Source organism: Maylandia zebra, linkage group LG6 (assembly GCF_041146795.1).
Source record: "Maylandia zebra isolate NMK-2024a linkage group LG6, Mzebra_GT3a, whole genome shotgun sequence".
Lineage (NCBI taxonomy): Eukaryota > Metazoa > Chordata > Actinopteri > Cichliformes > Cichlidae > Maylandia > Maylandia zebra.
In genome coordinates this window covers 27,938,328-27,957,362 of record NC_135172.1, presented here as the reverse complement: position 1 = coordinate 27,957,362, position 19,035 = coordinate 27,938,328, and the positions used below count along the sequence as shown (strand labels likewise).

Genomic DNA, 19,035 nt, shown 5'->3' with positions numbered 1-19,035 from the left:
TATCACAGCTGGGAGTGGGCACTTGAGACTAGCCAATCCTTCTCATATTAAAAATCGTAACTTTCAATGTCTTATTCACAATGTTTATAACTTTAGGTAGTCTTTAGTGTTGTGCAATGAGTCTGCTCTAGGATCCCAATCATTTTGATATTCATATATGTGTGAATATCAAATTAGTTATTATACGTATTGGCCAGTGACAGTAGCACATATTTTCTAAATATCCTGAACATTTTAGCTTTGCAACCATGTTTCTATGTGTTATTTGTAAGATCAGAGACACTTTAAACAGTTTATATGTTTGTGTGGGGGGACACCGAAAAACTAAGAAAAAAACAAAGCAGGATGATAATAATAATAACAATAATAATTGTTGGTGATATGTAACGTCACCAAACAAGCCCGCGAGGCTGACTGCAGCACTTCCTTCGCCGCTGCACTAGAGCGCGCTCCGCGGGGACGCGCATGGAGGGGGAATAGGAAGAAGGAAGAGAGGACGCTGAACAAACTTGATAACTTCTAGCTGACTCGCTAGAAATCTGTCTGTGTGACAGTGGAACTGGTTACTTATTTCTGTGTAGATTTTCTTAGCGAACAAAGGCCCCGTCTAAATTCAGTCACCGTTGTCTCAACTCACCACACGACCCGACCGGCGGACCCGGGCAGCAGTTTTCAAACAGACGTTGCACTTGCTCGGCCGACCCGAAGCCATCCAACGTCACAAAGTCACATTTATTTGCTTTTGTTGAAGTGCAGGGATAACCAGTACATTGAAGTAACGCTGTACACAAGCAGCTCGCTGGTTAAAGGCTCGGAGTCTTCCTCTTGGTGGGAAAACTTATCCGCGGTCGGTGCTGTTGGAGGAAGAGACGAGGCCTTGCAGTTGAGGAGGCTGCATGTGTTGAAGACCGCTGCTGGCGACGTTATCTGAGCACTCATAAACATGTCGGCCCAGGCACAGATGCGAGCGATGCTGGACCAGCTCATGGGGACGGGGAGAGACGGTGAGAGGGGCCTCGCTGTGTTTGAGATTGGTTACTTACAAAATCAGCAGCGTGTATGACTGTTGCTAGCATTAGCCGACAAGCTAACCAGCATACTTTATGGTGACAGTGCGGCATGCTTTACAAATCATGCTAACTAGCCGGCTAGCTACCTGTTGTATTTAAGTTTGCTTGGCAAGTTAGGTTGTCGCACACATCTGTTACAAAACCAATCCAAAACAAACATCATGTCGGCATTTTATTTGGCTCATAGTCATGTGTTCATTTTTTCTTCCCTCCATTTCCTCCCTAGTATTTTTTTTATTATTATTTTTTTAACCACAAGGAGTTTTATCGGACACGTTTACTGTACCTGGATGCTACAGTGGTTAGAGATGTATGACTTAATCAGTCACAGGTGCGGGCTAATAACCCAGTATGATAGTAAAATACTGTACTTTTCATGAACGCCTGCTTTTCTGGTTTCCTTCTTTTTTTGTAAAGGTGACACCATGCGGCAGAGAATCAAATTCACAGATGAGCGAGTCTGCAAAAGTCACCTCTTGGATTCATGTCCTCATGACATCCTCTCAGGCACCGTGAGTATCGTGTCTACGCACGCCTGAACACACAGAGGAGAGCTTTATCATATTTACACACAGCCGTATAATATATACAGTAAATACAGTCACACACACAAGGCTGACAGGAAATGTATGGAGAGCTGAGATGTGTTTGAGCTCTACTTCATTGTCAATGGGGTTGAAATGAAATAACTTTTATATATATGGGAAATAAACACATATCCAAACATACTAATAAGCATTTCTATTTTTACTGATCCACTCTACTAGAACAGCTTTGCATAACACACTAGCTAGCGCACAGTTTCACTTTCTAAAACATGCGGCTTTATCTTCCTCACAAGGCCAACGACTCTGAGGTGAGCTTTTTCTTTGATTGGCTGCTGAAAAAAAGGCTGGTTTGGTCTCATTTAAAACTGTACTTAAACATTCAAATGTATTAGTGGGGATGTGGCCTGAGAGTCATAGACTTTGTTTTAATTACAAATATGAGTTGGGATTAGAGCCAGATCGTGAGATGGATTCATTTTACCACTCCGATGATGTGTTGTTGCTTTTATTCATTGACTTATCCTCTTACTTTCTGTTCCTTAACTTCGACTGGACTGGACTCAAAAAGACTCTTCCGAAGTTGAACATCTACAAATTAAAACTGACAGTCAATTTAATTCCTAGAGCACTGAATATAAACAGATAGTTTGAATAGTGTATATGGAAATCATCAGACCTGTGTTAGCTTTGCTTCAAGTTAAAGGGTATCACATTTGGATTCTTTAGTGTGACATCAGTGAAAATTCTTGTGTCCAGGACATTTTATCTTGTAGCTTTTTTGTTCTTCTTCAGATTTTGGGCTAAAACGTACGAGTAAAATGAGGCAGTCAGCTAACATCATTGTCATTTTGATTCCTGTAGAGAATGGACCTGGGAGAGTGCATGAAAGTGCATGACTTGGCACTCCGAGCTGATTACGAGATTGCCTCTAAGGAGCAGGAATACTTCTTTGAACTTGATGTAAGTTGTACGCACACACCCACAAAGATATTCTCTTGAATGTCTTGTTGAACTCACTACATCTACTTTGATTGCTAAGACTTTTCTTGAGAAAGTTAGTTTCAAGCTCTACCTAAAAGACTGTTCAGAAACACACAGAAATACACACTACTAGTCAGAAGGTAGGACACCCTCATTTGTTCATATGAATGTAAGTTTGGACACAGTAAGTTTTCCTGTGTCCAAACTTACTGGAATGTCCTAACACAGAAAAACTAATTCCGGTTCAAGAATAATTATGTATTTAATTTTAACTCAGGATCATCATAATTTTTGATCAAGAGGGTTATTAGTGAAAGACGTTAATCAATATTTTTGCACACTTCAAATTTACTTTCCTTTACATTTGCAAAAAATGCCTCTAGCATTAGCAGAGGTTCTGTAGAGGTTATTCATCAAATCACTCATAAAATATGGTTGTCTGGTCTATGTATTACAGACTCATGGACTTCAGAGTAACTGACAAGTTATGTCACTTCGGTTTTCATGCATTTATTGAACATAGGAACTCACTGAGTAAAGTTAACCCTTGAATTGTAACTCAAGCCTCTTTTAGCAGCACCAGTCACCATTGGTCTTTTGATGACTGTCTTGTTGTGTCACTCAGTCTTTGCTAAGCTTCAGGTCATGGTCTGCCGCCCTGACATTTCCAAGTAAAATTTCCTAATACCAATGTAAATGTATAGTTCCTCACTTGGTGCTCAAGCCCTGGTTTAGCAAAGCAGAATCAAACCACCATGCTCCACAATTTTGTAGTCTGCTGTCTTTAGCTTATCTTTTTTGTGGACTGATGTCCGACATAGCTTTTCCAGAAGTCATTAGCAAAAAGTTCACTTACCTTTCCCAGCACTGAAGTATATATTTTAAGTCACTGTGTTTTTTGTGGACATTAAAGTAAAACTTTGTGTTTTTTGTCATTTTGACTTGGCTGAAGATGAAACCATATTTGAGTAATTAAATCAGTAATCCTGGTAATTCCAAAGGGTTGATAAGCTTCTTTTTTCATTAACACAGTTCACAACATCCTTGCTTACAAGGCTACTTTGATGTCATAGAATAGCCTGGAAGGTGGTAAATTAGTCCACACCACATTAAGATGTTAATGAGAAGGCATCCCTCTCTCCAGGCTTATCAAACGTATGGTGTAAGTGCTGCTATTAAGCTTTAAACAACTGCTGAAGATGAGAGCAGGAAATGTTTGGAAACTGAATGTTTTATAGCCGCGTTTATAAACTCACTTCATAGCAGGTACAGACTATTTAGTTCAGCCACTGTTAAATATTCTTGAGAATCCTGCAATATAATATTTCTCGGTTATTTCTGTATTTTTTTCTCAGGCCGCTGAACACCTTCAGTCTTTCATTGCTGACTGTGACCGCAGAACTGAGCTGGCCAAGAAAAGACTAGCAGAAACACAGGATGAGATCAGCGCTGAAGTGGCTGCGAAGGTGACGCACTGTTGACATTTTTAGCTCTAATTATCACAGGAAAAGTCTACACACTGCCTAAAAACTATTAGCTTAGCATTCTTTTCTTTTCTTTTTGTTTCCTTTCATGAAAAGGCTGAACGTGTCCACGAGCTTAACGAAGAGATCGGGAAGCTGCTGGCCCGGGCAGAGCAGCTGGGAGGCGAGGGGAATGTAGAAGAGGCCCAGCAGCTGCTGGAAAAAGTGGAGAAGACCCGGGCATTAAAGAAGGAAGCAGAGGTTAGAAATGTGTTACCTACCTAAGTGATAAGTGGTAAGATGTTTGCAGCCACATGAGAGGTGCAATTTCTGTTTACTGTTCTCGAGCACATTTGCTCACCAGCCCCACTCGCAGTTACTCTACTTATGTGTCCGTGCCTGAGTAAACACCAGTTTGTTTCACCATCTCAACTCCTGTCACACCTGGTCTCTCTTTCATGCCATTTACTTGTGAAAATTTTGTGATTTTTAATGCTTTTTGTGGCACTGTTGGGGAAGTAAATGACACACTGTCCTCTCAGTTGTTAATTACTTAAGAAATAAAGTGGTTTTGGGATTGGGGATCTGTCCTGTGGGGATCACACTACATGTATACTGTGCCTGACTCCAACAGCACCGGACCAGGGCGCAGTCACAGCAAACACACTAGTTAAGTGAACCAGACTTTGGGGATCGGATGCACTCGTAGGTGGAACAGATGGCCTAGTCTGTGTACACCATTGATGAAGGTTAAATGTGTGGTTTAATGACAGCGAGTTCATGGTTCATGCCAGTGTTAACCTGCCTGTCTGAGTAGAGCAGCTTCACGCTCTTCACAAAGTAACAGAACTCATATCGGACACACATTTTATCAGCTCCCAATCTGCAGCTTGCATAATAGGTCCGAATAATGAGATGCAGGTTGAACAATTTTTATTCTGCTCCTTATAACCATAACATTTGTGACTGCAGGATATTTACCGGAACTCAATGCCTGCCTCAAGCTTTCAACAGCAAAAACTGCGAGTGTGTGAGGTGTGCTCTGCCTACTTGGGTCTCCATGACAATGACCGCCGCCTGGCTGACCACTTTGGGGGGAAGCTGCACCTCGGTTTTATTGAAATCCGTGAGAAGCTTGAAAAGCTAAGGGTAAGGATGTCCTGGAGCAGGTCTATGCTACTATATGCATGAGTATTGATTAGTACCACAAATGTATCTGTACAGTGTTATAAAAACTACAGTTAAGGAGGCAGTATGCGCAGCTGTATCCAATTTAGTCATTTCATTTATATAACACTTTTCCAAATAAAGCTTCAAAGTGACAAGAAACACGTAAGGAATCAAATCGAAAACAAGAAGAATTAATTTGCACGTCAAACAAGTTTGATCAGTTCAGAAAGTCATAAGATGTGAGGGATAAGAACAGATTCGGGGGTTTGTCTCCCTGTTAGGCCTGTTGTGTTGACTTCATTCATTTATTTTTTTAATTCAGAAAGCTGTTGTCGACAAACAAGAAAGAATGCGCACGAGGCGGCGAGAGGAACGTGAAAAAGAAGATGAAAGAGAGCGACAGTGGGAGCTGGAGAGGGAGCGGGAGAAAGAACGGGAAAGGGAGCGAGAGAGAGAAAGACAGCGGGAACGAGAGCGAGAGTGGGAGAGAGAAAGGGACCGAAGGAGGTAAATGATCAGAATCTGTCGTTACTGTGAAACGGTTTCAAGTCATCGGGAAACTGAAGTGTCTCTTTTTTTAAGGTCAAGATCTAGGAGTGGAGACCGATACAGGTATGCAAGCATCACTTGATAAGTTTTTTTCCCAGGTTGGCAAGGCGACTTGTAATTTCACACAATATAAAGCCGAATGGTGCGGTATCTGTAAATGCACGCAGTGGGGTTATTAATGCCATAACCACAAATATGCCACAAAAATACTCAAACCTCTGCTTTCCTGGTAAAAGAGCAGAGAGGAAAACTGCAAATTCGTACGTATACTGACGTATACTTCTCGTGCAGGATGTCATTTACAAGACAAAATGCTTCCGAATTCCCACAAAGTCTTTATCTAAATTTATAGCACACATCAGTACAGCCAACCCTTTTTTTTTTTTTTTTTTTTTTTTTTTTTTTTAAGACCTAAACAATATCCTTTTCTTCTTTCTTCTTTTTTTTTTTTCCTGAAAATGATTTATCCAGGGATGGAGGCAGTTCGTCCTCCCATCGTTCAAGGCGCCACCGCTCCTCTCACTCCAGAGAAGAAGGTGGGGAACGGGATCGGGAGAGGGAGAGGGAGAGGAAACATCGACACAAGGATAGACATCGCTCACGCTCCCACTCACACAGACGCAAAAAGAAAAGGTGCAGATTTTATTCATCACTGAAACTTGCAGAAATCTGCATCATGACCTGTGTGGCGTAACATCTGAATTAAAAGGTCAATTTTAAATAGTTTCAAGTGATTCTTTTAAATGAATACTACAAGTACTAGAGCTTTACACACTGTTGCACATATTTATAACATCTATTCATTATATATAGTAATATGTGGATATAAGGTGCTTGATCATTTTTCTTCTTGGATTATAGATCATTTTGACATTCAGAAACCATAGACTGTATTTAAAAGGTGGACATAGCCACTGTAACGTCAACCAGTGGTTTGTCCTAAAGTATGAAAATATTATCCTAGTTCCCATTGCATTTATTACCTGAGTAAACAAAAAGCTGATGAGTTTAAGGTCTCGGCTGCTAGTTTCAGTTCTTAAAGAATAGACAATGATGTGCATTTGGTAAAATATGATACCTATTAGTCATAAATAAGGGAAAGTGTGGTACATTCTGATCGACAAGTAGCTACTTTGTGCAAAACCTCTTGGTTTTGTGGTCACATGTGTAATAATTAGTTTAAAATTAAATGTAACCAGCCAAATATTACCAACCATCTTTCTAACCATGGACCTTTCTTCAGCATTTTCATTCCATAGCAGACGTCAGTGATTCTTTTGTTTTTTCTCTCTCTCACTTTTTCAGATCCTCCAAGGACAGATCATCTCACACCCGCGACAGAGAGCGCTCAGTGTCTCAGGAGAGATGGAGGGAGGGTGCAGGAGATGGATGGCGTGGCGACAGAGCAGATTACAGAGACTGGGAGGACAGGGAGAGGTCCACCTCTCCAGACATGGCCAGGGAAAAGGAACGAGAGAGATCAGTGTCGTGCGAACGGGACCGACGGTCCAGCTCGGAAGAGCGAGAGTCCGGGGAGATATGAACAGCAGGGGGCGCCTCCAAAGAGTTTAATTTGGATATATTATTTAGTAAAAAACATAATAAGAGCATGGAGAGATGTGAGCCTGCTGGTGCGAGTGTGTGCGCTTGTGTTGACTTTGTATACGTGTTCATGTTGAAAACGGGACATGTATATTAGGTGGGGTGGTGGTCGGTGGTGGTGGTCACAGAAACATGCAAACCAGTTTTATAAGAATGAGGCGAGGCTGATCTGGAAGCAGTGTAGTCGTCATTTTTCATGTCATGTCAATGGTCCTGTGTACAGTTACTTTCACACTGATGAGGGGAAGAGTGGTGAGAAGACTGCTTTAAGTCCATTTTTATTTTACTCACACAAAGTGCTGTATTTTTTTATCCTTAGTTTAATGTTAATACTGTTTATCCCGTTCCCTTAGGAACCTCAGTTTCAGTAGCATGTTCAGTCTCGATAATGTGGCGTGGCCCTTGCAGTAATGCTTGAAATGAGGTGTGAATGACTGAAGGCACTTCTTATGGTTGTTTTACTTGCTGCCTTCAAGCCATGACAATCTCATTTCGCAGATTTGACATGCATCGGTTAAGATGCTGTGATGAGCTTGTACTTTGAATATAAACTCACTCACTCTCACCCACCCAAAATATGTCATCCGAGTATTTCTCCCTAGACCAGGAGGTATATAAATTATGTGAATATTTGACTTGACACTTTTCAGAGGGAGGGGGTCAACTTTGCTGTGCCACCATTAATTGAATGATTTTGTATTTATTTTTTTTGGCTTCCATTCAAACAAAAAATGTTATCCAGATTTCTCTCTAACTTGTCTCCTGCTTTTTACAGCTGCATCAGATTAAACCCACCTTGGCAGCAAAAGTTGTGTGGTTGGAGTGCAACAGTTTTTTGTTGTGGTTTGTTTTTAAGCTTTAATTGGGGGGGATACCTCAATTATAGTCAGACACATTTTTTAACATTATACAAATAGGTTTCTATTTTTTTTCCCTCCTATCATGGAATGAAAGAAATGTAGATCAGTTCATCACAGCTTCCTGATGATGTTGCCTAAAGGTGAAGAAGGTTGTGGCAGAGCTGTTGTGTTGGTTTTCAGTGAAGTGTATTTCCATGTGTTTAAAACAAATCACCCAAAAATGCTGTCTTCTTATATAGAGACATTGCTGAAAACCACATACACACTCCACCCACTTCATTAGGTACACCTGTTCAGCTACTAATTAGTCAATCACAGCAGCAACGGGGTCCATTTAGACATAAAGACAGGTTCAAGCTGACCATCAAAATGGGCGGTGGTTTAAGTACATTGGGGATGGTTGTTGTTGTCAGATGGGCTGTTCTGTATATTTCAAAATATTTCACTGATGATTTAGACTGCCATCTAGGGTTTACAGAGAATGGTCTGAAAAAGAGAAAATATCCAGTAAGTTGATGTTCTCTGGTTGGAAATGTTGTCTTGATACTAGATGTGAGAGGAGAACGGCTGATAGGAAGGCGCCAATAACTCAAATAACTTGTAACAACCAAGTTATGGAGGAGCTCATCTCTGAATTTGCAGTACGTTGAACCTTGAAGCAGATTGGCTGTGGCAGCAAAAGACCACACCCCACCCCACTCCTGTCAGCTAATAACAGGAAACTGGCTGCAATTTGCAGGAGAAACCATAAGATTGTAAAAATGTTGACTTCTCTAATGATTCTCATTTTCTGCTGTGAGATGTGGGTGGTAGGGTTGGAATTGGGCTTAAAACATGAAAGCATTGATCTAGTCTTGACCATATGAAAGGTTCAGGATGCTGAGACTTGGGTGTTGTAATGGGGATATTTTCTTGGCACACCTGACCATCTGAATGTTGTTTAAACACCACATACTGAGTATTGCTGCTCAATTACACAGATTATTTTATGACCACAGTGTACCCGGCTTCTGATGGATATTTCAAATGGCCTCCACAGTCACCATCTGGCAAATTTGCAACAACTTTGTGATGATTTTCTGTTAATATGAATCAAAATCTGAGGAATCTTTCTGGCACTTTGTTGAATCTAGGCCTTGATGAATTAAGGCAGTTCTGTGGGCAAAAGAGGGTCCAGCCTGGTGCTAGCAAGATTTACCTAATAAAGTTGCCAGTGATTATGCGGTAATGGTTATTAGAGGACAAAACATAATCATGCCTATGGATTCATGTAACACTGAGTATGAATCCATACAACTTCACACTCACCATGTCTAAACATTTGCCTGGTGCTGTTTGTAAAGATGGATGCCCTAGCTCCACTTCCTCATGCAAAAGTGAAGCCAAAATTTTCAGGTAACAGGAGCTGCTTTTGGTGGTGGAAAAGATAGCAGGAAGACGTTGGAAAAGTCTGAGCTTTACAGTTTTGATGATCTTTTCCGCAGGTTGTACTTAGACTGAAGGGTTTAAAGTAAGATATCAAAATATGAATAACTATGTAGATATATATTTAAAAATGTACACATTACAGGTATGGAAGGTACACGTTTCTCTTTCTGTCATGACGTATCGTCCCGGGTACATCAAGTTATGAGGAAATTAAAATCAGAGTGAGAACTACATAAAATGCAAAAAACAAGGTATCGTCTTCACTAAAACATTCATATACTGTTGCTGAATCAAAGCATGCTGTATATTCTCTTTGTTGTAAATACCTATAAATTGTATATACGTATATATACTGTCAAGTTCCCGTTTATATGGGATGAATGTATGAATAGTAACCAGTTGTATAGTAACCGATCTAATCTGAATGTGAGGTAGGTCCACGCTTGCCAAAGGTGCATGACTCCCGGCGGCCTGTAGGTGGCAGAAGAAAACAGCCAATGAAGATTGGTATACGTCATGACGCCAGACGCATGTTTGGAAAAGAAGCGCGAGAGAAAGAAATGTTCGCCCCGGGTTTGTTTACAAAACTTTATCAAGTTTAGCGAGGATGTCGTTGTTGAAGCCTTTTAGTAAACTCCCTGGTCTGAACACAGCGAACATCTTGGTGAGTTGTTCACTTTAAGAAATAAAATTTTAAAAAGAAAAGGCAAATATCGAGCTGTGTGCTGTGACTGTAGCTGTTTTCAGGACGAGCTAACGGCTGACTGGATGTGTTTTTTATTGGGAGATATCTGGTCGTAAATATCCCAGATATATGGTCGTCAGCTTGGACTAGCAAAATCACTTAAAGACAAATATGACTGTATCAGGAAGAGGTTTTTACACAGTCTAGCAGCTGTTTGGCGTCGTCGGTGTTGTGTGGATAAATCTTGACTTTTCTGTAGATCTACCTAACAAACACTATCTCAACGTTTTTATAATACTTTTATTCTATAATAGCTCTATAACACCCACAACCAGAGGCGTTTCCAATTCAGTCCGAAGGAGGGTGGGATCCCAAGCCCAGATAAAAGGGGAGGGTTGTGTCAGGAAGCGTGCAAAATATTGCCAACCCAAACAAACATGCGGGTCATCAAGAATGATCTTTCCATACCGGGATGACAGCGACTGCCTGTGGTGCTGGTGGAAATCGTGCTACTGTAAGACAAAGGAAAAGGAAAGGCGTGTTTAGAGACAGCAAGAAGGAAGGAAAGGCGTGAGAAGGACTTAAGGAAAAGAAGGATTGTGGATGTGCACAGGGTTGGTGTGACAGGGAGGATGCTAAGGATAGTGTGAGATGAGGGCGATGATCTGCTGTGGTGACCCCTGAAGTGAGCAGCAGAAGAACTAGAGGCAGGATTTTTTTGTTGTTATTTGTTTCAGGGGGAACCTTCAGAATATTTTCTCTTAAGTAAATACTAGGGGCAGGTGATATATAACCTCAAAATTCTATCGCAATATTTCAAGGAAATTTATAATAACGATATTGTTACAATATTGAAAAAAGTACTGAACAATATTTTTTTTTTTACTGCAGGCAAAAGATTTGTTAGCGCAAACAAATATGAAGGGTATCTTACATCCACCTGGCAGACTACCTGATTCAAGGTGTGAATCCATTGCCAGCAGCAACATAGAGTAATAGTGACACACAGCAGAAGTCAAATGTAAGCTCAAAAGTAGCCTAGGTAGTGTTTTCCCCGGAAATTTTAAGCAAACAAAACATTCCAACAACAGTTAAACTAAAATAACCCTTACAACACTGTCACATAAATAAAAATATATTCTCTCTGGAATATTGCATTTTATGCAGTTGCATAAACCTGTACTTTACCGCTAATTTCCATCCAACACGTGCTCTTTGTGTCATATGGAGTGCAGTGCTCCAGCGATGCCCTTGTTTAAAAGTGGTCACACTTCACCAGCTGTTAGTATCTCCTCCTTGCGCACCTACATATCCCGGTTGTCCTCAATGGTGTGTTTGTGCCTGAAGAAACAATGTTGTAGCTTCCATCTTCAGCTAGAATAGTTTTTGTGCATATTTGGCAAATCATTGTGCTTTTATTTTGTAGTATCTTTCACTAGGCCTTCACTAGAGGCATACATCTTGTTGTCCACATTAGGGAGGATAAACCCATGACATCACTATATCAGTGAGATTTTTTTATATCATATGAAAATTTGTATTATAACAGACGATTTGATACACCACATTCCCAATAAATACAGAGGAGAATATTGCAGAAACATTGAGTATGGTTTTCAGGCTGTTGCAGCAGCACACGTGCTATTAAAAATGGCACGACACAGGAGATGAAATATTTTTATACTGAAAATTGTTAAATTCATTAAATTCATTTTCTTTAACCACTTTAACCAACCCATCACTCCACTGTTATGTGTCTTTAAATACATTAAAATATTTTGTGGGGCTTTGCACATACCCCTTGCCACAACTCTAACAAAATGCAAAGAATCCATTCATATTTTCCAAAATAGAGCATTTGCTTCCATTTTAGGGTTCAGGGCTGCTTCAGGAGGTCAGATGATTATTCTTAACGGGCTTTAAGTATTTGTCCTTGCAGCAGCTGAAAACAGATGTTGGAAAAATTGCTAATGTCTGGCCAGTAGGTGGTGCAGAGGGTGGTCCTTTTATTTTCCATAGCCTCTCACTGTAACCACAGTCAAATTAGATCACAGTCTGTATAAATTAATATTTTTCAGAATGTTTTATTGCATTGTAATTTATGATTTTATCATCATAAATCTCTATATGAGCAAAAGCCACTGTAAAAAAAAAAAAGAAAGTGGCAACATCTTTGAACTGTGACTGCGAAATGTTTCTTCTGACAGGTTTAAGAGATTTTTTTTTAACCTGTGTGATGGTGTAAAGTGGGATCATCAGGTTTTGTGCTGACTGGTAGTTTTTGTTTCCTGCAGCTGGTGGAGAGTGAGGAGCAATTTCAGCAGAGTTTAGCAGATGTTCTGGTGGAGGAGACCAGTGTCACTGTGAACGTGTGAGTAAAGCTCGCTTCATCCTGCAAACTGCTGAAGTCTGCTATCTGTCAGGGGAAAGTGGCTGCAGCACACAAATGGAAACCGAGTCTGCCATCCTCACAACGAAACAAGATTTGTTTTCTACCATCAGTCGCATTTATGTTTAAACAGTATGACTGTAAACGTTTATTTAGTAACAAAATATTTTTCATAATCAACAACAAACAAGTAGTTATGTACTTGGGAAAAGGACTTTTGTACTACTCAGACTGCAACGTCATAACAGGTTTCCAGCTGGTAATGTAATGTTGACTTTATGATTAAATAATTGTGAAATTCTGACTGGGGAACTCGTACGTGATGCTGCACTGTTATTCTGCAGCTGCAGCAAATTACTCAGTTATGCAATGACTTTGATGTGTGAAGACCACCTGAGGTGGGTAAGAGTCCCATGATTGTCATCGCTCTTTGTACTTAACAGGAGACTAGCTAAGAGCCTTCCTTTGCCCATGGAGAATGATGAGAGCCGTCCCAGAATAGACTTGGTTGTGTTCATCATCAACCTAACTTCAGAGCTCAGGTAACTTTCAAATCCATCCGTCGATTTTCAGCTTATCCATTTCATGGTTGCGAGGGTGCTGGAGCCAATCCCAGCTGTCATGGGGTACACCCTCACCGGTGTGTTATAGGGCAAACACAGAGAGACAAAGAGCCATTCACACTCACACTTACCTAAGCCAGGACTGTGGGAAGAAGTCGGTGCAAACTCCACAGTCCGCGGAGGCCTGATCCAGGGGTACCCTCCTTTTGTCTGATTTCAGTGAGTGTCTATTGAAAAGGAACCTGGACTTGTTCCTAGTCACCAAGATGAAAAAATACATACATGTCCAGATGCAATTTGTTGTACTGGCCACCTGAATACACAGGTTCTGCTTCATATAACAGCTTTGTTTTTGTGTTGTTCTTACTTAATTGTTACCAGAGTGAGATGTCATTTTTAAACCACACAAATTGCCCCAAACCAGCCCAGAGACTTTATTTTTCTAGTGTGTTCTGGGACTGCCCTGGGGCCTCCTTCCAGCAGGACTTGCCCAAAACGCCTCATCTATTAGGTGCCCAGGTGGTTTACCTGATCACCATGGTGTTGATGATCACAATGATTCACTCTGACTATCAACAGCTCGTTCTGGTTCCACTCAGTCCTCTTCAATACAAGATCTCCAGTACTTAAAACTCCGCCTTACTTGAAGCGTCACCTTCACCCAAACTGTGAGCACTAAACCTCAGATTTTGAGGTTTCATGAAGGAGAAACTTGATGTCATCATGCAGAAACGAGATCCCGATGCCTCTGACATACGTTGTCCAAAATATTTTATATTTTAAGTTAAAAACAAGTTCAAAGATGATATGATGTAGCAGTGCTTCATTCTGTTTTGTTTTATTTTGTTGTAGTTTGCAGTCAGCAGAAGCGTCCCTGAAATATTTGGACCCGGGATATTTCCTTGGAAAAGTTTGCTTCATGGTTACGAATGGTAGGGCAACGGTTAAAATCCTTTTATGTGTTTTTCTTTTTGTCTTGTTTTGTTTTATGTTTTGTTTTTTCCCCCAGTCCCTTGATTCATAGGAAGAAGGGAAAAAAATAAGCTGAGATTAAATCAAGGAGAAATTGTCTACCACTGTTTACATTTTACTTCACCGTTGAACACCACCCACAACACATATTGTTGTACTTTCAGGCTTTTTTGTGTCTGACCAGCTGACCTTTTATGCTTCTCTTTCTTGTAGCTCGGAACGCTTCCGCCCCCGCTGAGCGCCTGGATGCTGTCAGGAAGCTGGCTGCGTCGCTCCACTGTCCCCTGTTGTTTGCGGAGAATCAGGTTTGTAGCAGTCTGGGTCACAAACACTGAAGATGTTTTAAGTCATATGTGAAATCCAAATCTAGCCCTTCACACATTTTAATCTGAATGTATGTCAGTATACAGTGGGGCAAAAAAGTATTTAGTCAGCCACCGATTGTGCAAGTTCCCCCACCTAAAATGATGACAGAGGTCAGTAATTTGCACCAGAGGTACACTTCAACTGTGAGAGACAGAATGTGAAAAAAAATCCATGAATCCACATGGTAGGATTTGTAAAGAATTTATTTGTAAATCAGGGTGGAAAATAAGTATTTGGTCAATAACAAAAATACAACTCAATACTTTGTAACATAACCTTTGTTGGCAATAACAGAGGTCAAACGTTTACTATAGGTCTTTACCAGGTTTGCACACACAGTAGCTGGTATTTTGGCCCATTCCTCCATGCAGATCTTCTCGAGAGCAGTGATGTTTTGGGGCTGTCGCCGAGCAACACGGACTTTCAACTCCCGCCACAGATTTTCTATGGGGTTGAGGTCTGGAGACTGGCTAGGCCACTCCAGGACTTTCAAATGCTTCTTACGGAGCCACTCCTTTGTTGCCCGGGCGGTGTGTTTTGGATCATTGTCATGTTGGAAGACCCAGCCTCGTTTCATCTTCAAAGTTCTCACTGATGGAAGGAGGTTTTGGCTCAAAATCTCACGATACATGGCCCCATTCATCCTGTCCTTAACACGGATCAGTCGTCCTGTCCCCTTGGCAGAAAAACAGCCCCATAGCATGATGTTTCCACCCCCATGCTTCACAGTAGGTATGGTGTTCTTGGGATGCAACTCAGTATTCTTCTTCCTCCAAACACGACGAGTTGAGTTTATACCAAAAAGTTCTACTTTGGTTTCATCTGACCACATGACATTCTCCCAATCCTCTGCTGTATCATCCATGTGCTCTCTGGCAAACTTCAGACGGGCCTGGACATGCACTGGCTTCAGCAGCGGAACACGTCTGGCACTGCGGGATTTGATTCCCTGCCGTTGTAGTGTGTTACTGATGGTGACCTTTGTTACTTTGGTCCCAGCTCTCTGCAGGTCATTCACCAGGTCCCCCCGTGTGGTTCTGGGATCTTTGCTCACCGTTCTCATGATCATTTTGACCCCACGGGATGAGATCTTGCGTGGAGCCCCAGATCGAGGGAGATTATCAGTGGTCTTGTATGTCTTCCATTTTCTGATGATTGCTCCCACAGTTGATTTTTTCACACCAAGCTGCTTGCCTATTGTAGATTCACTCTTCCCAGTCTGGTGCAGGTCTACAATACGTTTCCTGGTGTCCTTCAAAAGCTCTTTGGTCTTGGCCATGGCGGAGTTTGGAGTCTGACTGTTTGAGGCTGTGGACAGGTGTCTTTTATAGAGATGATGAGTTCAAACAGGTGCCATTCATACAGGTAACGAGTGGGGGACAGAAAAGCTTCTTACAGAAGACGTTACAGGTCTGTGAGAGCCAGAGATTTTCCTTGTTTGAGGTGACCAAATACTTATTTTCCACCCTAATTTACGAATAAATTCTTTACAAATCCTACCATGTGAATTCATGGATTTTTTTTTTCACATTCTGTCTCTCACAGTTGAAGTGTACCTCTGGTGCAAATTACTGACCTCTGTCATCATTTTAAGTGGGGGAACTTGCACAATCGGTGGCTGACTAAATACTTTTTTGCCCCACTGTATGTTCTCAGTAAAGTTTTGCCTTGCACACTGTTGCATGTTGTGTTTCTTGAACACATTTCTTGTTGAAATGTATGCAGAACAAAATTACAGATTTGTTATCTTTGCATAAGGATTTATTTGGCTTTATTAAACATCCAGTACTTGTTGTAGTCATCGTTTTCAGGCTTGTGAAACAGCTTCTGGCTGTTTGTCTCTTTTTCTTTTTTTCCTTCAGCAGTATGATGGCTAAGCAACTTTTTTGTTGACTGATTCATAAAGCTGAAGTTGCACAGAGGGAAAAGCCTGAAATTGAACTCAGAAGGGAAAGCTGTTTGTGTGCGTGTTGTGTAGCTCAGCATCGCTGTAGTTTAGAGGGTTCTGCGCTGTTGTTGACAATAAAACATCAAATGTAATTTTTGTGTCTTTGCGTTTCCTAAAAAGCCATCCTGTGTAATCTTTCCTTCCCTACAGACTCCAGATGGAGTGGCCAGTGCTACAGAGAGGCTGCTGACTATTCTCAAGGTGGCCGCCGGCCTCGTTCCCATTGCCACTGCTCTCTACGTGTCTAACCTGACTCGGTGCACGCTTCCCCTGGACATCGATCAGCCGAGCTTTGATTAGGTCCTCTGATTGATTCCTTTAAAGTGATAACTTCCTCTACTTTATCGTGTTTATATTTATTTGTAGAAGTTGTTAATGTCGACAATTACACGTCTTCTTTTTCAAATAAATGTTACCAGGTGTATTTAATTCTGATCCATTACATTATGTTTTACATGAACAGTGCTGTGAAAAACACTCCAAGTACACCCTACAATTCAATATCGTAGAACCACCTTGGCAGCAGGAACTAATTGCTTTTGATATGACTTTATCAACGTGTCACATCGTTGTGGACGACTTTCAGCCCACTCGTCTTTACAACGTTGTGACACTTCACTGAAGTTTGCGGCATTTGTTTACAGCAGCTCTCTTAAAGTCCCGCCACAGCATGTCATTTCGGGTTGAGATCTGGACTTTGACTGGACCATTGCAACAGCTTGATTCTTTTCCAGACATTCTGTTGTAAATTTGCTACTGTCCACGACCCACTTCCAGCCAAGCTTTAGTTGTCAAACAGATGGCATCACATTTGACTCGACTTGATGTTCAAGGAAGTTCATGGTCAACTCAATGACTGCAAGATTCCAGGTTCCAAATCATCGCCCCTCCTCCACAGTGCTGATTTGCTGCGTTTGGATTTCTCCCTCCATGGTGCTGGTGCTGTGCATTATTGCCTAACATCTCTACTTTGGTGTCATCTGTCCAAAGAACGTTGGTTGTGGTTTGTTCAGATGGAACTTTGCAAACCTAAACTGTGCAGCAAACTATGCTTATTCACCCTATTTCTAATTGTACCTTAACATTTAACATGCTAACTGAGGTCTGTAGAGTCTGAGATGTAGATGAGTTTTTGTTAATTTTTTTCTGACCTTGGGTTGAATTTGCTGGGTTGTCCAATCCTGGGAAGATTGTTGTTAACAAACGAGGGGCGATCGTGGCTCAAGAGTTGGGAGTTCGCCTTGTAATCGGAAGATTGCCGGTTCGAGCCCCGGCTTGGACAGTCTCGGTCGTTGTGTCCTTGGGCAAGATACTTCACCCATTGCCTACTGGTGGTGGTCAGAGGGCCCGGTGGCGCCAGTGTCCGGCAGCCTCGCCTCTGTCAGTGCGCCCCAGGGTGGCTGTGGCTACAATGTAGCTTGCTGTCACCCGTGTGTGAATGTGTGCGTGAATGGGTGGATGACTGGATATGTAAAACGCTTTGGGGTCCTTAGGGACTAGTAAAGCGCTATATAAATACAGGCCATTTACCATTTTACCATTTAACAAACAGCTGATTACTCCAAATCTGCTTTTATAGTGGTGGTCACACTTGTTTATGATTATTAATCAAGTGCACTCATTTGGCTGCAAATTCCCCGTGATTCAGCACAGTTTTTCAGAGTTTTTCAGAGTACAAGATCCTGGGAAAACTTTTTCTGGTTCATGACCGTATATGAAGCAGTAAGTGTTAAAGGGTTGAACATAATTAAAAAAATTTCCATGTAAATACACTTCAGTGGGCTTTATATGATTGTTTGGAGTTTCATTACATTAATACCATGTTTTTATTTAGGTTCTCAAAAAAAGTTGTGAACTGGAGGCAAAATTTGAATCTTTCCAGTGCACAAATAAATCAAACTAAAAATAAATAATGAATAAAATAGTCCAACAGTTTTAAATCAAGTAAAATCCACATCTCGTTTCTTCATATTTTGCTACAAATATGGCAAATAGGTGTAAATACAGAAAAAAAGTCAAACAGAGTTTAAATCATTCTAACTGGTTTTAAAGTCAGTATTTGGTATGACCATCTTTATTCTCCAAGACAGCCTGAACTCTCTTAGGCAAGCTTTCTTGTAATTTCTTGAATTAACAAAAAGTTGATTGTGTTCATCAGGATATAGCGTTTTCAGCGGGAGAAACATTTCATCACTCATCCAAGTGACTTCTTCTGCACGCTACGTCCATGAACAGAGTCAACGTTGTTTAGATTTCTTACCTGGTTGGTTGAGCATCAAGACATGTCTTCATTCAGGATAATTTTTCTATGTTTCTTGAGGGATGATCAAAGCTCTTCTTTAGATGTTGGCTGCCTTTTGTTCTGGCCTCTATCAGGAGAATCCCACACTGCTTCAGATGCTCTGGGGAGGCCAATCCATGACTGATGGTGTTGTATTGTA

The 19,035-nt window shown here is 41.1% G+C and overlaps 2 protein-coding genes across 3 annotated transcripts; both read left to right on the top strand.

Moving 5' to 3' along the window:
- The first annotated feature begins 31 nt into the window (after nucleotides 1-31).
- On the top strand, nucleotides 32-8,211 carry zgc:158803 (LUC7 domain-containing protein). Of its 2 annotated transcripts, XM_004567884.6 has the most exons (10): nucleotides 224-1,004; nucleotides 1,488-1,582; nucleotides 2,480-2,578; nucleotides 3,955-4,065; nucleotides 4,180-4,323; nucleotides 5,035-5,211; nucleotides 5,555-5,739; nucleotides 5,815-5,844; nucleotides 6,253-6,414; nucleotides 7,087-8,211. In XM_004567884.6, the coding sequence occupies exons 1-10, from the start codon at nucleotides 944-946 to the stop codon at nucleotides 7,322-7,324; spliced, it is 1,302 nt and encodes a 433-aa protein (XP_004567941.1). In that variant the 5' UTR covers nucleotides 224-943; the 3' UTR covers nucleotides 7,325-8,211. The 2 variants fall into 2 exon arrangements, with proteins under 2 accessions (XP_012779185.1, XP_004567941.1); XM_012923731.5 differs by lacking the exon at nucleotides 5,815-5,844 and having other exon boundaries at nucleotides 32-1,004.
- A 1,907-nt stretch (nucleotides 8,212-10,118) lies between these two features.
- pane1 (proliferation associated nuclear element) lies at nucleotides 10,119-17,023 on the top strand. The gene is made up of 6 exons (XM_004567885.6): nucleotides 10,119-10,335; nucleotides 12,651-12,727; nucleotides 13,189-13,287; nucleotides 14,161-14,240; nucleotides 14,494-14,585; nucleotides 16,745-17,023. Exons 1-6 carry the CDS (start codon nucleotides 10,279-10,281, stop codon nucleotides 16,892-16,894), a joined length of 555 nt encoding a protein of 184 aa, XP_004567942.1. The 5' UTR covers nucleotides 10,119-10,278; the 3' UTR covers nucleotides 16,895-17,023.
- Nucleotides 17,024-19,035: the final 2,012 nt, after the last annotated feature.

Coding starts and splice junctions, on each gene's coding strand:
- zgc:158803 (XM_004567884.6), top strand. CDS start 944: ATGTCGGCCCAGGCACAGATGCGAGCGATGCTGGACCAGCTCATGGGG. Junction 1,583..2,479: donor ATGACATCCTCTCAGGCACC/GTGAGTATCGTG, acceptor TGATTCCTGTAG/AGAATGGACCTGGGAGAGTG. Junction 2,579..3,954: donor AATACTTCTTTGAACTTGAT/GTAAGTTGTACG, acceptor TTTTTTTCTCAG/GCCGCTGAACACCTTCAGTC.
- pane1 (XM_004567885.6), top strand. CDS start 10,279: ATGTCGTTGTTGAAGCCTTTTAGTAAACTCCCTGGTCTGAACACAGCG. Junction 12,728..13,188: donor ACCAGTGTCACTGTGAACGT/GTGAGTAAAGCT, acceptor TGTACTTAACAG/GAGACTAGCTAAGAGCCTTC. Junction 14,586..16,744: donor TGTTGTTTGCGGAGAATCAG/GTTTGTAGCAGT, acceptor CCTTCCCTACAG/ACTCCAGATGGAGTGGCCAG.